Here is a 20,007-nt window from a genome sequence, read left to right on the forward strand (position 1 = left end):
TCCGTATCAAGAGATTTTGTTCTCCATGCTGACGCGTCAGAGATCAAGCCGGGGAGGGCCTCTTTTCTCTGGAATAATTTATGCAAGTGTCTGTTAGTGCTGGTGGAGTGGGTTAGTAGGAGTGGCTGAACTGAGGAGCTGGCAGTTTGCTTTGCATGAATCGCGGACTCGAAGTTTGTGGCTGCACCTCCGATATTTCCTGTGAGCCGCACAGCCAGAGCCGTGCCGAGCCGAGGGCGGAGGAGGCGAGGAGAGGAATGGCAGAGAACAGCTCCGAGACAAGCGGCTCCGTTCACCGGAGATGTTTGGGCCATTCTTCGGCGGAGCGAAACGTTTCAGCTGGGGTCGGGGCTTCAAAATGGATTCGACTAAATGTCGGGGGAACCTATTTTTTAACTACGAGACAGACGCTGTGTCGAGACCCAAAATCATTTCTGTACAGACTGAGCCAAGCTGACCCCGAGCTCGACTCTGACAAGGTAAATGCTAAGCTAGCCGAGCTAGCACTCTAGTTAAGAGCAGTTTCCAAACTTTAAGTTATTTTCTACTGAATATGCTTATATTTACTAGCGTCATTAGGATGATTAATTACAGCATATATCATCTTGTTTATTCGGATCTGCGGCATTGTGAAAATCAGTGTTTATCTAGGTTCTTGGTGTTAACTCAAATTTTTGTGGCTCGCTAGCATTAGCCAGCTAAGCTAGCTAGATTCCGACAGTCAACCCATGACATACGATCTTGCTGCTAGCTTGCGTGTATCTCTTTGTTGTGTCATTTAGCACAATAAGTTATCAGATAAAGCGGTTACACCGCTATGCTGTTGAAGGTGTGGGACACTGCAGTGGGTTTTTTTTTTCTTTTTTAAATACATAGGCTTCGCAGTGAATCTAATAAGTCGCCACAGTAGTTGGAAACTTTTCCCCATATGAGGCCGTTGCATTGCGCTGCACTCAGCGAGGTGTCAGATGTCAAACAGTAACAGTTTACAGCAAGCTTCTTATTTCCTAGTCAGTTTTCAGTACTGAAAACAAATGCTTTTATTGTGGTTGTATATAAATTAGTGTAACTACAGGAGTAAGTTTTAAGTTTGATTGGCTGTAGTCTAGTGTTCATATAATATTCGAAATTTATTTTAATGATATATTGACGTGCTTTGAATGTCCCATTTCTGTCTGTGTCCCATTTCTAGCCTTTCAGTGATTGTAAAACTACTGTTGTATTTTTTTTCTTTTCTTTTTCCTCTCCGTCTCTTGAGGTTTATCTGCTTCACAGCTTTGTTTGCTCTGCAGTAGTCTGCTTCTGTACACTTGGTGAGGCTCCCCTAATTAGTACATAAGTCATTGTCAGGTGGGGTGCAGTGCTGCTGACAACTGGGATGAAGTCACTTATCTCCCTGAATGACCCCAGTGCTCCAGAAGGCGGCTGTTGGTCCATCTGCCCACTTATAACAGTAGTGCATGTGTGTTTAAAGGCTCCCCAGCACTGTCAACCACAATGTATTACTGTCCACATACATAGTGTATTGTGCTCTATTTTACAGCTCCATTGTTCACTGTTTTCATCCACTGGAACACTTTTAGCTTTGCCCCTGCCCCCCTTTATGCTAAGACGAGACAATGGCTCATCTCGTATTTTCATGCAAATATCTTAATCTCTGAATAATCAGCTTGCTTTTTTGGTCTCTATCCTTCATGAGCAACAAATCAGTCTGTCTCAAGCCCTTGTCTTAAGTGTGTATCGCACTCTTGAGCCATCTCTGGACCTCACTCCTTGCAGACTATCTAGTTTAAGGTAACTCCCACTGCAGGGCAGATTATACCTAGGTATTACTTCACTTGGCACCGCCAACTAATTTACAAGTGACCCAGAAAAGGGGTGTGTGGCTATATCTATCTATCTATATCTATATCTATAGATAGATAGATAGATAGATAGATAGATAGATATAGCTCGGCAAAGCGACAGAGCAGTGAAGAGCTCTGTTTTTGGACGAATGCAGTGTTGTTTCTCCCAGCCAAGGAAATGAGTGGTTCAGTTCTCAGTCACGCAGGCTGACGTGCTTCAGCAGGACTCTTGAGGAGAACTGCATTATTCATGTTGTTGACTGTAGCTTGTTTTGCACAGCGGGGTGGACCAGGGAGAAAGTGAAGGAAGTACTGTCATGTGTACAGCCACAACAGCTGACAATCACGCATTTCTAAATCTTGTTTTATGTAATTTTAGTCCTAGCTGTCATGCTGGAGTGATGTAGATATTAGGTTGTTTGATTTGCTGCTCAGTCATGAGCGGGCATGTAAAAATTGTCCAGTCAACAAGCTGAGTGATGCACTTTAGTGGGCAACTGTCTCACTGGCAAACTTCTTTTAATCTGCTCTGAACCTCTTGAGTAAGGGCCCAGCTTTGAGTACCACATCAATTTTTCAAGCCACCCATCACAAAGGATTCTTGTTCTTTCAGTGTCTTATTCTTTTCATATTCATATCCATTTGCAGCCTTAAGAAATTCTCCCTGCAGCATGTGAGAGAGAAAAATATGGCTGGATTCAGGTTGTGTATCATGCCTGAGCACACTGTGGGAGACGATGTAAATATTTAACGGCGAGATATCGTCTGCTCCCGCACTGTCTTCTTGCAGTAAGTGCTCAGCAGGAAGCTGCAGAGTGCTATTGACAATTTCAGGTGTGACTCCAGTCGGATTTCATCGCCTTCACTGAAGTAATGCACGTAATCCGGGAACTCGCCATTACTTTTTGCATTGTACTGCAGAGGGTTTAAAGATTCTGTAACAAAATCGGTCAGCATGGTCAGTTTTTCACTTCTTCTTCAGTTACGATGCACCTTTCATGGTTGTCTATTCGGGAGGGGGGGGGAAAAGTCCACGTCGCAGTGATTTCCTAGTTTTCCTAGCGTGCCCTGGACCAGCAAAGCTTTTAGTGGCCTAAAAGGAGCTTTTCATTTAATGCCAGAAGCACTCCTCAGTCATAAGTTGGTTCTGCCTTTCAGATTTGAAGATGGTAAAAAGGTGTGAAATTTCTCCTATGCTTAGCAAAGGGTTATTACTCGTGTTCAGATTATCAGCATCAAATAATGTGAAATATGAGATGGTTTCGCATAATATAGCCGTGATGCGAAGCGTGTATTATTTAAAAGACGAAGGCCTATTTGACTATGCCATTACTGCTTGTACTCCAGAGGGATTCCTGACTCTTACTTTACAAGGATCAGACTTCCACTTGGCTAAGTAGCTATGGTCATGTGACATGGGTATCTGCTGCAACATATTTGAGCTCTGTTTCTGCCAGGCGTTTGTACTCTAATTCAGGCAGAGATGTCTTTACATTCCCTCAGAATTGCCTGACCACCTGCGCTGCTTCTACCTGTCCAACATGTATTCTTGGAATCTGTGACAGCCCATAGAACAGTATAGTAAAAATTTATCCACTCATTATTTGGAAAAAAAAAAATTAAATCACACAGAGCTGAAGCAACCTATGGTGATTTATATGGAGGGGGGGGAGTCTTGCTTTTTTTACCCCAAGCTCCAGCGTCTATTCAAAAAAACAAAACATAAAAACAGCCTAAATGTCATTTTTAATTTTTTAAATCCATCAGAGCAAATTAACACTGGTGGCAAAATAAGGCAGCATCATAGTAACGACCCTGTCTAACAAAATCAGACTTGGTCCTTTTATTCATGACTCTTTTGTTTTTAACTTTGCAACAGTTCATTAGGAAAAAATTGTCGTCTGGCCAGTGGGGGCCCTGCAATACACATGAACACATTATTACTATGAGTGTTTACATTTGTGCTTTTTAAGGTGATCAGATCAATGGATGTGGCGCCTGCACACTGTTTGCAGCTCTATTTATTTATTTTTATGTCTGCAATATAAAGTGGCTCAGGTGAAGGTGGAAATTGCTTCCCCCCCCCGTATGTGTTTGTTCGTTCCTGTTCACTAGCATAAGTCTGTATGAAATTTACCGCTATGTATAATATGCGCTGCTGTTCCTGAAGTGATGATGCAGTGTTTTCACCCACACCTAATTTTTTTTCTCAGAAGCAAACGTGCAGCGACTTGCAATTTTTATTTATTTATTTTTTTCAGTTGAATGAAGGATTGATTTTCAGTGTTAATGTGTCTGCAGAAAACCTTATTTGGCATCATGTGTACGAAGGGTTGGGTCACTGTGGTATTTCCTGTTGAAGGATATGTACTGTGTGTAGAAAGAATGATAAGGTTCATACAATACACTTCCCTCTTCTGTGAAGCCCGCCCTTCTAATTGACTTTTGTTTACCTAAATGTTTACTTGTCTGAGGTCATTGTCAGACCAAAAATAATAATGAAAAAAAAAGTATGCGGTTTCAATATTTCTTAAATGTGGTTTAATTGGTTCCTTATTGGTCTTGCATTTTCATTTAATTGAAGAAACATCAAGAATGTATAATTGAGGTTTGACTTTTTCATTCTGCAATTTCAGCGTCTTTTTCAACTTTCTTCTTGATTTCTCATTTCTGCCCGTCTGCTGTGCATCCTAGCAGCAGCCGTCTTCTGTTTCACTCACTGTCCACACCCCTTTGTTTGTTGCCCAGTGCTCCCCAGCCTGGGCCCCCGGAGACAGTCTTTTGTTTTTAATTAAAAACACGCTCCTCTTTGTGCACACAGGCTCATATCAGAACCCCCTTAACCATACGAAGCGGGTCACTGTGACCACCTCCAATCTCCCCATAAATGTATGCATACCCACAGGGCCAACCCCACCGAGCTCAGGGGTTTCATGCGGCCTCATAGTGGAGCTTACAAATATGCAGCAAGTTTACAGAAGTGTATGCTCGTGCCCTCGTGTTTCAGGAGTATGCAATTTTTCAGTTAAAGCTGCTGATAACTTTTGGTATGTGTGTCAACACCAGGCTTATTTGTATAGTGCATACAACATAATGTTGACTTTCATAGTAGGTGAGCACAGGTGTTACTAATAACACAAACAATAGCCATGTTTTTCAAGTCACTCAATGAGCCAATTTACACAATACCAGGAACCCTGAAACCAAATCAGCTAAATGGAACCAAGCCATCTTTTTGTTTATTGGGTAATGTGATGATGATCTGAGGAATGGGGGGTGGGCTGGGGGATGCTGCACACATGTAGTTTCATAATGCTTTTCAGCTCTCTTCAGTTCAGTTGTACCATACACGTGAACGTTCACAAAAACAACCTGCTGTGGGTGTTGGTGGTGGTATGACACACACCGTAACTTTTGGACTATTTTTTTTGTTTTGTTTTTTTATATAACCCTTTTTTGCAAGTGTCCTGGCTGTGGTAGGCAGCAGTGAATCTCCCTCTTCACCCATTTTCTACACAGTTCTCCAAAATTCTTGTTGAGATGTGTTGTCATAGAGTCACTGCAGTCAAAGTGAAACTAATGTTGAATATACCTCATCTCAGTGCCAACATGTTGACCAGTCAAACACAGGTGTAATCACTGAAATGGTAGTTGACCGTAAGTGTTGCAGTTGTCTTCTTTCAGCTCCTCCCTTTAGCGGTTGTCACAGCGGATCATCTACCTCCATCTAACCCTTCTCTGTCACACCAACCATCATTTAAAGTCTCCACTGTGTTCTGTGCACTCCTACCTTCACTCTTAATCCCTTCAAACGTGCATCCCCCCCTCTCCTCCTCCTCTGTCTTCAGCAAGCGGTAGCACACTTTCTGCTGGTACGCAGCTGGTCAAAGCACCGGTCACTGTGTTAAACCAGTAGTTTTTCCAACTACAAAAAGTCAAAGTAGTTACTGTGACATAATGACCCCACAGGTGTGGTTCAAAAAGCAAGAATAGTTGTTTTGTTGCTTGCAAAGATCTGACATGAAAAATTGCATGATTGTGGATGGGAAAGAAAAAGGAAAAAACAGCTCAGTTAAATCATAAATGTTGAAACACTTTTGTGGCTCTAACAAAGGTGCGTCCACACAGGAAACAGTTCACTCATCGTTCACTGCTTGAAAGCTAACGATGAGTCGCTAACGGACATTCCGGTCTTTTTTTAGGACCTGCCAGCTTCATGTCACCAATAATTTTTTTTCTTGTTTTTCTTTTAGTCACTGCTGTAGCCACTTGAAGTCGCTAAATATCTTTGATGTTCTTTGGTCTCTGGTCACTGCATTTCTGTAAAACACTTCCTGTATAGATGCAGCTTATACTTTATTTATGGTATTGCGAATGTGTCACATTCGAATGCAGGTGATATAGCCTCAATATTATGTCACAATAGAAGGGGGGGGGAACTGAAGACATTTGCAGACGGCAACATTTAGAAGTGTAAGTAAATGTAGGGTATTTTCCATCCTTCATCTCCAGTCAGCTGCTGTCATTGATGACAGCTTCCTAATTTAAATTAAGGTGGCAGCAGCATTATCATGTAACATTGTTGGACACATTATATCCAGTGGCAGCATACATCAAATATAAGCACAAAATGAGCCTCTAAATTTTAACTACAAGCATAAAAGAATTGCCTAAAATATCGTTTAATGGTCAATGTCAATGGTAACTTTATTGTCCCTAATGGGAAATTGAGTTGCAGTATGTCCGTACAAACAAACAAACAAGTTTATTTTTTCGTTTAGTAGTAACTAAAGTATTTTAACTCTTCGGGAGCTGCACAATAAAACTGAACAATGTTTTCTACCTGGGAATTTGTATCATGGGTTTGTGCATCACCACCTGCTAGCATCTCCTCTATCATAGCCTGATTTATACTAAACGGTGTGTCTTTTGCCTCAAGTTTGTTTTTTCTGCCTTCAGCATGAACAGTTTTCATGCACGTTTTGCAGAGTGTTCTGCTTTATAGGATGATATACTAAATCATGCTTGAAGGCTGACATGGCAGCTCTTGCGGTTCTCTGACATACCCAGGCTTTTCTTGTTGTTGCGTGCACTGGTGAGCATAAATACATGGCATTGCTATAACAATGACATAGTGATGTTTTTATATCCCCTAAAACTTTATACCAGTATTATTGGGAACAATGTGATATGAAACTGGGCTAATTTTCCTATGAAGAGCCTACAGAGAGAGGTTTTCAACCAATGAAAACATGCTCCTTTGCATTCCTGCAAAATCCGAACGTTGGTCAATGTGGGTTATACTGTGCTTTCATCCATCCATCCATCTTCTTCCACTTCATCCAGGGCCAGGTCGCGGGGGCAGCAGCCTAAGCAGAGAAGCCCAGACCTCCCTCTCCCCAGCCACCACCTCCAGCTTATCCGGGGGAACACCAAGGCGTTCCCAGGCCAGCCGAGAGATATAATCTCTCCAGCGTGTCCTGGGCCTGCCCCGGGGCCTCCTCCTAACCGTGGGACATGCCCGGAACACCGCGCCCAGGAGGCATCCTTGTCAGATGCCCGAACCACCTCAGCTGGCTCCTTTATATGTGGAGGAGCAGCGGCTCTACTCTGAGCCCCTCCCGGATGGATTAGCTTCTCACCCTATCTCTAAGGGAGAGGCCAGCTCATTTCCGCTGCTTGTATCCGCGATCTCGTTCTTTCGGTCACTACCCACAGCTCGTGGCCATATGTGAGGGTAGGGACGTAGATCGACCCGTAAATTGAGAGCTTCGCTTTTACACTCAGCTCCCTCTTCACCACGACGGACCGGTGCAGCGTCTGCATCACTGCGGCCGCAGCACCAATCCGTCTGTCAATCTCCAGCTCCCTTCTCCCATCACTCGCGAACAAGACCTCGAGATACTGTGCTTTCATTGAGTGCTAATTGGTGAGTGGGTCACAACAGGAAAGGAGTTCACCAGAAATGAAAGAAGTGAGAAGAAAACGGTGGGGAAATCAAAAGATAATTTTAATGAAAAGATAAAAAAAATTTTAAGTATGAAAGTTACAAAGAGTGGCTGCTGGGTTTTGTTGTTGTTGTTGTTGTTGTGTGTTTTTTGTTTTGTTTTTTTAAACACTTGGTTTCACTGGAGCTTTGTGTATGTCTATAACTTTGCTCTTCTCCACGGTTTGGCTCACAAACCGGTTGTACTACATATTTTTGTCACTGTCCCCATCTGACAACCAACTCGCTGCCTCTGGTAGGCGGTCGTCTGTAGCTACCCACGCACCCACACGCTGAACCATAGTTTCCCCTTTTAAATTTAACAGTGAACCATTGTAGTAAAAGGTTTTCTTGGCAAATTGGGGGTGTTTGCATGTAGTTTAGACAAAGACTGACATTATACTTTCCTGTCATTTCTGACTGATCTTAAACTGCGTTTCAAGCTTGAGTGATGCACAACTTAAAAGAACAGGTTGAAGGTGTTTTTATCACTTTTTTTCCTTTTGCAGAATAGCAATGATAATCTGAAGGAGAAAGTGGAAAAACATATGTTTTTTTTGTTGTCATTGTTATTTCTATGAAACTCCAATGAAGATCTGCAGTGGGACATTTGTGCAACTGAATAGATAGATGGAGCTTAAGCTTCACTATGAAAGCCAAACCATCGCGTACAGAGTTATGTGGATGGCTGTGATGAGTTGCGTCCTCCATAAAGGCGTACCTCTATACGTGCTTAATCAGTGACTGTGGACTTGTAAGAATCTGACACGGAGCACTGAGACCAGAATAGAGCTCCACTGGGCTGTGGTGGAGTATTTTTTGCCATGGAAAAGGGGTCATCCAGCCAAGAGGGCTTAAAGATTCATTACAAAAGAAACTGCACTGGGACATTTTCTCATTATTGAAAATATTAATGGGTTACAAAATGAATTCCTCTCTGCACGATGAACTATCTCTGATTCATGTAGTGTCCTGAAATTTATGACTTATTGCCGGTGTGTTCTTGGGCAAATAATGTCAGAAGCAGCATAAACCAGTAATTTGCTAGGATTGTCCCCTGAAGACACATGAGCAACTGTGTCTCAGAAGCGTTTGAAGACGAGCTCAAAATATGCTCAAGGCCTTTCCTCTGTGCTGAGTATTTCATTGAATGTTACAGCACATTTTACTCACTAAATATGGCATTGTATTGAACAGCTTGTAGATTCAGTCTGGCTATTGGACAGCTGTACAGACTGTCTTTTATATTATGTGTGAGGCCAACTGTGTAACGGCCCAGACTAGGCTAATTTCTGGTTTTAAGCCAAGGTGCTTTCTCCTGGTCCCTGTGGTGGGTTAGCCCTGCTGTTCCAAATCTTTTTCTGTTCTGCTCTAATTGTTTTAGCCGCTTCTTCCCTCATGAGACGAAGACAGTCTAATCACAGAAATAGGGGAATACCCAGTAGTTGTGAAGGAATCAGGATCAAACCCAAGGCCTGTGGGAATAGCACAGTGATATCCCAGAGTGCTTGTATGTGTGGCTCTGTGTGTGCATGTCTTCTCAACCAATGTGGCGATTGTATACACTCCTGCGTTTACAATCTCATCCCATGAGTTTTGTTCACTGATGTGCAGTGGGTGTTGTTTGTGCTCAGATTATGTTTCACTTGAAAGTACACACTGGCTCATGAAAAACAAAAAATCCTTTCAATGGACAAATGTCATTTAATGAAGTTGTGTCATATCTATGGGAGAGTTTTTAAATATATTAAAACAATCCTAAATTTACCTAAAATGCTTGTTTGGATTTTTAAAAAAATACAAAACAATGATTGCAGTTTCTGTTTTTTCTAATAACTGTACCTTTTTGTCTCTTTGATTTTTTTGCAGGATGAAACTGGTGCCTATCTCATAGACAGAGACCCCACGTACTTCGGGCCAGTGCTTAACTACTTAAGGCATGGCAAACTGGTGCTCAACAGGGACTTGGCAGAGGAAGGTAATGTCTCTGTGGAACATGAAGGAATGCTTCAATTTAATCAAACTCGTGCCAAATATTTTAAACAATAGTGATGATCATTACGCAAAGCACCCCATGGGAATTACTATATGTAAGGCTAATTTTGGGATAATAATTCCCTTAGAAAGTGATTACAGTGGTGCACTTTTGCCCCTCTTGTAAAAACCCAAACTCACTCAATGTTCAGCACATGAAGATGACCCAAAGAGAGCATTTGGATAACAAGATTTATAAGGTTTCAATTAGTAAACTTGCAAAAGCTTCATTAGTCGTTGCCTGTTTGTCTCCCAAATATTTGTTTTTGCATTGCAGCACTCACTAGGTGTAGCTGATCGCAAATAAATATTTTGTGCTATGTTGAAAACCTTGTGATTGCTTTAGATAATGGCACACTGCCTCGACTGCTCCTAGTTTGGAAGATGCTGACTTGTCTGCAAACACTGGCAAACTTGTCGCCAAGCAGTTGTGAAGCTTGGAAAAAGTAAAGTGGAAACTGAATATTTGCTGTCAAAGTAAAAGTTGCACTTTTTGAGATGTGCTGGTTGTAGAGCTAAGGCACAAACATTTTCCTTTGCTGGTTTGCTTCAAAGGATGCTTTGGAGTGTTTGTTGTCCAGTAGAATGTCTGTCTGAGATCCTTTGCCTTATTTCTTGTTTTAGGAGTTTTAGAAGAAGCCGAATTCTACAACATCACATCATTAATAAAGCTCATCAAGGACAAGATCAGGGAACGCGATTGCAAAACATCACAGGTACATGGATTTATGTGACGTTTCAATGGATTTCTCAATAATTGTAATGCCCGCCTTTTTAAAAAAATGAATACATTATGTGCTCATCCTTGCTCTCAGGTTCCAGTAAAGCATGTTTACCGGGTGCTGCAGTGCCAGGAGGAGGAGCTCACTCAAATGGTGTCCACCATGTCTGACGGCTGGAAGTTTGAACAGGTAAATCTCCCACAGTGTCCCAGCGACAATCGTCCTTCCATGTGCTTCACCCACCCCGCTATGCTCACGTTGACCCAGAAAGGGCAATTGTCCACATTGGAAATGGTTTAAAAATATATAAATAAATAAATGATTTAAAAAAAAAAGAAAAGAAAAAAGCCAAACAGCAAATCACATCTTTCTCAATGTCCGCATACATGATCCGGGCATCCCTTCTGTGCTCTGATTGGTTGTTGCAGCTTGTCAGTATAGGTTACGGGCGGGCCCACCAGTCAGAGTTTCTGCTGATTGTGTCAAGGGAGGTGAAGGGAGAGGAGTCTGCTTTGCCAAACAACAGCGGAGAGGTGTGTCCCACGAATCTCTGTCCACGGGCTGGTCACTGCATGATCCCCATGTTGTCCGTACACACCCCGTTGGCCATTGTTTGTCCCAAGTAGACACGTAGCCATCGGTTAATTTTTCAGTTGATAATTTTCCGTTTTCATGTATACTGCTTGCTCACCAGTGAGGCTAAGAGACCCTGACACCTTTTTGTTTTTTGTCCTTTTTTGTCTTGTCTTGTTTTGTTTAGTTTTGCTTTACTTTAGTTTTTGTCGTTCTGTATTCAGTATGTCAGCAGCTTTATCTGTTTTGCTTTGATGTAGTCACTTTTGGAGGAACTGAGGGAGGTGGGCGCTGGAATCTAGTACTGGTTGTTTAGAAGTGCAGTGTTGCTTTTATCTGCCGTTTAGGTAATCTTCTTTGTAACTGATTTTGTCGAGCATTACAAGGGAATCCAGATGGAATATTGAAATTTTTTATTTTTTTCTTCAAAGAGAAACCGCATGTTTGGGTGTTTGGAGTCCGTGTAATGTGTGACTGAATCTCTCTGCAATGTGGGATCATTGGCTCTCCCATCAGAGCTGAAAACCCACTAATCTCCTTATACCCGTCAGATGGGGAAACTCCAAAAAAACAAACACTCCCAATGCAAAGCTTAAAGCTCCACCATCAGACGAGGAGAGTCTTCTAGGACACGCTCCAATTATATAAATCTAATTTGTTGTTTAACTGATGGTTCACTGAGCTGTGTGCCAAGTGGAATCCAAGATAACTAGTTGAGATTATTTGAGGGGTGCTTTGTTTTTTTTGCTGTGTTAATGTTGGAGAGCTCGCTAACAACAACAAGTCTGTGGCAGCAGGGCTAATGAGGCGATGCATGTCTGAACATGCACACCTGGGTACAGACTGTATACATGCAGCCTGCAGTACACACTCTTAATGTTCAACAGCAAAAGCGGATGAACACGAAATCAAATCCAGAAGTAGCCGTTTCTTCTTTTTGTTGTTTATTTTATTTTTTATGTATTTGGGTTTTTTTAAATCTCACTTGGTCATTCCTTTATTTGTCCCCTTGTGTCCTTTTGGTTTTTGTTTAGACTGATGTGACTGGGAAAGAGCAGAAATTATTGCCATGTTTTTTAAGACTGCTGTAGAAAGGTTTTATTTGTAGGCTCTTTTGCTTAAACCAAGGTGCTGTGGTTTCGTTGAGGTTTTCATTTGGTTCAAATTGTACTGGCCTACTTCAACTATCAAGTGTTGAGTAAGCCCTTGAGACAAAACAAGACCAAAAAACAAACCATTAAAGTGGACCCATTATGTTTGCTTATACCCTCCCTTTAAGCCAGCTTTCTTCTGATTGGCTGCCTCTCACAAACTGAAGGTTTTGATGGGGCTCGGTTAAGCCTGATATGACCCTTTTAACAATGTTGCCTTTGCTTGAGCCTTTGTAGTTGAAGCTTGATATGTTTATTAAGATGGAAGTAAAAGAAAAGCATAATAGGTCTGCTTTAATGAGAGTACAGCCCAACAACAGCAACAGTGTGACGATTGCAGCATTAGTGAAAACTCCAAACATTTGCCATTCGCATTATAGAAACACTCAATGGGGAAAGGGTCAAATCTTGTGTCAAAGAGCTTTAAAATGGATCTGAATTGTTGGATGGAAGTGAGTCTGCGGTTTTCTCTTTGTAGGAGATGCTAAGCCTGGTCCTGTCAGTCCACCATTCCCCAGTGATTTTTATTTTAAATTTATTTATTCATTTTTTCACCCTCAATCAGCATGTTGCTTCCTGTGATCCGTCCCTTGCACTCGTATTCTGTCAGTAACTATCTGCTGTTCATCCTTTTCTTTGTTTTTTTTTTTTTTTATTTCTACAGTCTTAATTTGTGAACCACAGATTATATTTTCTTTAGTTTCCTTTGAGCTTTCCCATGTTTTATGTTGAAATCAGTGCTGGCATGTCTGCAGGTCCTGAGATCACGAATTCTTTTTAAATATTTTTTTATAACAACTCTCAGATTTTCAGTGTAGCCTTTTTCAAAATGGCTAGCTTTAACATTTGAAATGGCACACCCTGTTGCCCTCAGTGCACCATATAATTGTGCAGCTTTGCCATATTGAGATTAAATCTGACCACGGATCTGTTGTGTCACTCCCAAGCCTGTCCTACATTGCTGTCTACCTAGTAAAGGCGCTAAATGTGATGTAACTAACTCCGGGTTAGGCTTTAGGGTTTTACTAAGAACTGAGGCAGCTTAAATTTAAGGACTCTCTGTGCTCCCTGTTTGGTTTTCCACCTGTTTTACATTAGTATAAGGTATCCCTCCTTGTGTTTTCCCACCACGAGTAACCCAGATTTTTGCCTTTTATCAGTCTAATTCTAATTCTTCGTCTTTGCTCTGCTCTCATCTCTCTAGCTCGTCAGCATCGGCTCCTCCTACAACTACGGAAACGAAGACCAAGCTGAGTTCCTGTGTGTAGTCTCCAAGGAGTTGCACAATCAATCATACGGGACAAACAGTGAGCCCAGTGAGAAGGCTAAGGTAAGTGCGTGAAAGGACTTGTTATGAGTCCATAGCAAACATCGGTGAAAGATGGCCTGTGCTGGATGCATGTACATTCCTCCAGGGAGCTGAGAGCACATCTACTACTTTCTTGATGAAAACTCCCTGTAAAGGAATGCATTGTGCTGCTTTTTTTTTTATTTTGTTGACTAACCAGAAAATTGACGAACAGAAAAACCACAAGCAACCGTAGAAAAAGAACTAATAATGGAAAAATATTACAGAGAGTAATTATTTCAGTTGAGGCATAAGCAGAACTTTGTCTTCACATCACGTAGACAAACTAAATTTAACCTGCTGTTGAAATTTCTGTTAAATTTGACCTGAAGTCTAAACTGTGTAATCCAGCTCTGGGCATTAAGATGGCACAGGTTTGTGCTGCTACTGGCAAAGTGTCTTTTAAATTTTCTTTTTTTATTATTATTATTATTTTTAATTGGGGTAATAGTGGCCCACTCCTTAGAGGAAGCAGCACATGAAGACTAATATTGTTACGCCTGTATTTATGGTTTTATTTTCCTGATTATTAAAGAGATTAGAGGCTGTCAGAGCATATTTGAAGCAAATGTAGACTGTAGAGATTTTACTGTGCTCTATTCATTTAGTCTCTCCAGGGGCATCCTATCCAAATCAAGATCTTATTACTGGTTTTATATTCTGTTCATTATTTCTCAGTCCATTTTGTTATGTAGCTATTTTTTTGTTTGGGACATAATATCTAGATTTAACATCCAAAACAAGGGAACTGACCTTGGTTGGGAAGGTGTCCTTGGATTATGTTTTTGTGTCACTCTGACGCACTTCACATTGTTGATTTAATGATAATCCCCTTTGATCCGTTGTTAGTTTTACTTTTCACCTTGTTCTCCTTTTTCACCTTCATTCATTTTCATTTCTTTTACAACATGCCTTTCTTGTCTTCTTCTGTGCTGTCTGCATGCTGCATGTTGCTCAGAGCGAGGACGAAGAGACGGATTATGAAATGAATGACTCTGATTAGGGTTGAGCACTTATGACTCACTGGTGAGCGCTCAACTGCTCGTAGTCTTTCCCAGCACACCTCCTTAGTTTTTCCTTCCTCCCTTTTTCCAAGATGCCTTTTTAACGCTCCTCAAAATGTTTCACATTTGTTTTCAAAGACGGCGAGAGCTGAGCTCTTATAAGAGACAAAAGTCCAATGATAGAATCAAGGTTACAAATCAGCTTTGGACATTGGAGTCTGCAGGCCAAAGCTGGATCAAAAGCCTCACTGCTCCTGCTGAGGCAGGAGACTTTATTGCAGGTGAAGCTCTCTTTGAAACAAATGGAGCTCTTCCCATCTGGTTTCAGACCCCTGTAATTATTGACATGCTCACAGCATTGGTTAATGCTGAATCATCAACTGCTGCATTTTGACTCATTCTCCCTGAGAATGACATTGAAAGAGATGGGTGGGCTGGTGTGCACCCTCTGCCCTTTCTTTGTCATAAATAGCTGTAGGTTACAATGGTTTTATTTGTTTTTAAGTCAGACCACTCGTGTGTCTGTGCTATGCTGGTTTTTAATAATTAAAGGTGGGAATTTCGATATTACTGGCACATTTTTATGCATCAAAAGAAAAGTAAAAATCACATTTCACAAGGAAATAATTCCAGTAATAATTTGTCCTTGCAAAATATATTTTCTTCCCAAAATACTTAAGAAATGAAACCAGTTGAACAGCAGGTATTTTCTTCTTAATGTGCCTCACATTGAATTACATAAATTTTAACTCAGGAGAAATGACTCAAAGGTTTGATCTGTCCTCTGAAATTAGGAGGGAAAAAGTTCCCACCTGCCTGTCAAAATCAGCACTTTTTTTAAACTTTAATATATTTTAAAAAGGATGTACATTTTTTTTAACCTTTTTTAAAATTTTGTAAAATGTTAAAAAATACAGTTCAAAATATGTAAAAGAAGGTTGACGTTTTACACTTTTTAATTTCCTGTATTTTCACAGTATTTTTGAGCCCTCGTAACCTTTCTAATACAGCTCAGTCGATAGCCGCGTGAAATCAGAGCTGAAACACATTTAAGCTCTTAAAAAACTTGAAAAATCAACTTCACTCCCACTCATGGTGTCACAGTTTCAAGCCAAAATCTCATTTTTGCTCAGCATTAGTTTTTCTCTGACCAACTTTGGGCATCAATATCACAGGATATTACTGCATCAACAGTAAATGAGGTACCCTCGATGTTTAGTCCATTTTCTCAAAATTCACTGAAGGAAATGTCAGAGATTCTTCGTTTTAAAAACACGGGTGTTTACATGTGTTCTTTAGGTCTTGAAGAAATCCTTAAAATCCTCAAAGTATGAGCATGTGTCACAGATCACAAATCTCTTAGGGTCTCTGAAAAGTCTCACAGTATGAAAGGAAAACTGTGGCTTCATTCGATACAGTGACATTATTCTACAGAAGCCCAAAGTCTTTCTGAGGCCGACCCTATCATTTACAATTAACATTTTGAGCAACTGCTGCTTTTCTAGTGTTGTGGGGTTGTTACATTAACAGAAAAAGGGGGGAAATAGGGGGATGGAAGTGGTTAATGTCAAAAAAATTTAAAACCAGAATGAGTGAGAAGACTTGAAAGTAGAAGATAAAGACTCTTTACTACTTTTACTCGTGCAAGCGTTTCCTTTTTCTTTGCACCCTAATCGGTGTGTTTGTTTCAACCATCTTGTGCTTTAAGTGTGACAGACACTGTGACATTAATAAAGAGGTAGATCGGTGCTGGGGGACACTAAAAGTGACTGAACTGCTGCAGATTGTGTAGTGTTGAGCATTTTTGCTGATTATCTAATGTTTCTGTCTTTGCAGATTCTTCAGGAAAGGGGTTCCCGGATGTGAGAAGGACTCAGTATTATGAGCTCCAGGTGTTATGATGCAAACATATCATCTATGTGGAAGAACGTGTGGCACAATGGAGATTTAAAGTGGGGTGTGCATTTATTTTGTTTTCCCTCCAATTTCTTTCTTTTTTTTTTTTTTTTTTTTAAGTTTTTTGATGTAAATAAGTCTGTTTACTGACAATTTGTGCCTGTACATTTAAACTGGACCTTTTTATTAAATTAGCGGCAAGTTTTTTTTGTTTCTAACTGAAAGTAAAGAATTGTAATCTACATATGTTTTATGCTATAACAAATGGCCGCCATCATATAAGGCCAACGATTCACTCAGGGTCATCTGTTGAGTTAATTCTTATATCCTCCAACTCAAGGGTCTGGTAAGGGATCAGTATGGTCTTTATAACTCCGAGTATCAAACACAAAAATCATTGTTTCAGAGATTTTAAAGAAGGGAATTGTTGTATTTGCTCAACGGCTGTGAGTCAGGCTAATAACATAAAATTGAGCCCAAAAGCAAACTGGTTAAAAATGTTTACCCAAAGACTTCAGTTTCACTGAGATTTGTGATCATGAGGACCTCAAATGCACTTTTTTTTTCTTTTAAATTTCCCAGTAGTAATTTAAAAAAAAAAAAAAAAAAAAAAAAAAAAAAAAGGAATGATCACCTTAGAGTACAAGAACTCTTGACTGTAGATAAAGGGGCATTAGGTAATCAGAGGTAGGAAATGACCTATAATAAACATGTTGCAAAGCAATATACTTTATAAAAATATATACTTCAGGTAAAAGTATACTACTAGTGTACTGTAGCTTCCATCTTTAGTAACCCAGTTAGATTGAGGTGCTTTTTTTTTTTTTTTTTTTTTTTTTTTTTTGTGCTGTTAGGTCAAATTGACTCTTTGCTTGAAAGTCAACTATTCATATTTGAACTCTGACCCTCTACTGCTTTTAGTTTATATAGTTTGCTTTTCTAGGGAGTTTAAAATAATCCAAATATTCCCATGAATTTAATAGAACTATATGTAGCGTGAGTCTGACAGATATATCTGCATTTATGACAACTAATACCTGAAAATTAAAGAAGAGACCAGAGAAGCACCCTTCAGCCATGTTAGCAGTTTTGATGTTGCATACTTTGTCCACCAGAGGGCACTGCAACTTCGCTGGAGGCAACATAGCTGCAACCAGCTGATTTGAGCGTAAGAGTGATTGCATAAGTTTCATGGATCTGAAAGGGGAAACAAATTGTCTGATTAATTGAAATGTTGATATATTTTTTTGATTTAGTTTTTTTAACTATTGGTCGGGCTCTAGATGCTAGTCGCCTTCTGGTTCTCACAGTGCCCAAAAACTTTTTTTTTCCTTTAATCATTGCTCCAAAAAATCCACTGAAATTGTGAGCAGGTTTAGAAAGGTTTAGAAATCATGTGGCTAGTTGACATTATGGGTGAGCAGAGGCAAACACAGTTGTTTACGTCCTGTCACAGCCTTACATGATGGATAGGCACACACTTCCTCCAGCTGGCGGATGTAGTTCAGTCAAAGAAAATAGTTCCTGCAAAAAACATGGTTTGTGTAATTTTTAAAAAAAAAAAGTTTTAAATTTTTTAATACCCGAGTCGCATTAACGCTGACTTCTATTTCTGAGTACCACGTCATGAGTTCCATTTAGTTATAATTATATTCAAGAGGTTGCAGACTTGATGTATCTCAGACTGTGGAACAGTTTTGGATGTATCATTTGATTTTTAAGCTGAACTGTCCCCCTTTTTTTGTTTTTATTTATTTATTTTTTATTTAAGTTATTATACATTCAGGAAGTCCTCTTGCCTTTTTAAAGATTAAGAGTGATTACAGTTGCTCTGTTTTCTGTTAATGTGGACCTGTAGTAATATAAAGACTTTGAAAGGCTCTTAAGCGTAAGTTTGCATTAATTAGAATTTTCTTAGAAATGTCTGAAGTTTTAAACTATTTGAGACCTCATGTTCATAAATCTAAAGTTAACTGGTAAAGTCCTCAGGACAATGGTGACTCCCCCTTCCCCGCTGTTGTCTGAGTTATCCTTAGATCATTTATTTCATATGTTTGAGGGAACATCGTTTGAGATCGTTTTTTAAGGGTTGGTTTTTTTTTTGTTTTTTTTTTTGTTTTTTTTGGTTTTGGGTTTTGTTTCATTTTTTGTTTTGGGTTTGTTTGTTTTTTTGAGGGGAAGTATTTGCGGCGTTTGGGGACTGGAACTGTTCGAAGGCAGCGGTGAAGGACTTTGTTCATATCAAGATTTTGTTTTCATGTAAATAATCCAAATTCAATATTAATATTTAACTCTTAGGAAAACTGCACGTTTTGTACACTGTATAGAAAACACAGCTTCAGGTGGAAGTTGTTTATACTGGATCTTTAAAAAAACAAAACAAAAAAAACGAGAAAACCTTGGCTTCTGTTTTTTGCATCGTTTGTACAGGACTAGAGATTTCGGAGTTGGGGTTTAAAAAAACTAAACAAGGAAAAAAAAGATACTCTGTAAGGCGTCTTTCACTGACAACATGCCTGGAACATGTTTTGATAACCAATAACAAAGCTATACTTGGCTGGCTATGAAGTTGACTGTTACGTTTCAGAAAAACAAAAACAAAAATGTATTATTTTTTTTTCTTGCAGTGTGATAAGATTTCTTAGCTGTTATTTTTATTTTTAATTGTGTAGATTTTCATACACAGCATTACAAGCACTACAGTGGGAAACACTGTGCACACTGCTTACAGCCTGTAATGCTGGTAATGTAAATACTGCCTTTTAGAACACTTTTTTTTTTTTTTTAAATAGAAAGTTGTTTTCAGGTTTTGATGTGTGGTTTTGATAGGTTGGATATTTCATTCACATGTTATCATTTAGTGTTGCCTTTTTTTCCCCTCTTCTCCCGGTGACCAAAATCCAATGTCTTATGTGTATTGAACACATCGATCTTAGTGTCAGGGATGAGTAACTTTTCTTAATGCTGGCACACTTTGTACATATAGACTTGTTAACGACACACAAACCTCCATTTACTCACACGTATACACTCGACTTAAGACCGTTTTTATATTGTCGGGAGGAAACGAGTATGGATGCATGTTTTTAAATATAGAAATATATATACATACACACACACACACACACACACAAGGGCTTTTAAAGTGCAAAATTTGAGATCTGCAAAGAGGTTCAATCAGAGTAGACTGGATTTCCTGCCAGAGCTAGGCTATGTTTACATTTGCTATAGTATTCTGAAGCCTTCCGATTATTTACCGTCTTGCACTCCCTCACACACCTACTTGTGTGACCGCACCAATGGCAACTAGCACTCCCCATAAGCTAATATTCACTCTGACATGCTGACAAATGTTGAGATACTCCATCCATTTTTAACAGCCAGTGCTTGAGCGTTGCAGACAATCTTGCTTTCGCCCCCTTTCTTCTTAAATTTGATGAAATGTA

The 20,007-nt window shown here is 39.9% G+C and overlaps 1 protein-coding gene across 4 annotated transcripts; it reads left to right on the top strand.

Annotated features, from left to right (window-relative positions):
* Positions 1-39: 39 nt before the first annotated feature.
* On the top strand, positions 40-17,369 carry kctd5b (potassium channel tetramerization domain containing 5b). 4 transcript variants are annotated; one of them, XM_026178820.1, is made up of 7 exons: positions 40-479; positions 9,703-9,811; positions 10,492-10,583; positions 10,683-10,778; positions 11,018-11,122; positions 13,518-13,643; positions 14,620-15,271. In XM_026178820.1, the coding sequence occupies exons 1-7, from the start codon at positions 156-158 to the stop codon at positions 14,662-14,664; spliced, it is 897 nt and encodes a 298-aa protein (XP_026034605.1). In that variant the 5' UTR covers positions 40-155; the 3' UTR covers positions 14,665-15,271. The 4 variants fall into 4 exon arrangements, with proteins under 4 accessions (XP_026034605.1, XP_026034606.1, XP_026034607.1 ...); XM_026178821.1 differs by lacking the exon at positions 14,620-15,271 and adding an exon at positions 16,502-17,369 and having other exon boundaries at positions 43-479; XM_026178822.1 differs by lacking the exon at positions 11,018-11,122 and having other exon boundaries at positions 44-479; positions 14,620-15,266.
* Positions 17,370-20,007: the final 2,638 nt, after the last annotated feature.

The sequence above is a fragment of the Astatotilapia calliptera genome, chromosome 8 (assembly GCF_900246225.1).
Source record: "Astatotilapia calliptera chromosome 8, fAstCal1.2, whole genome shotgun sequence".
Taxonomy (NCBI): domain Eukaryota; kingdom Metazoa; phylum Chordata; class Actinopteri; order Cichliformes; family Cichlidae; genus Astatotilapia; species Astatotilapia calliptera.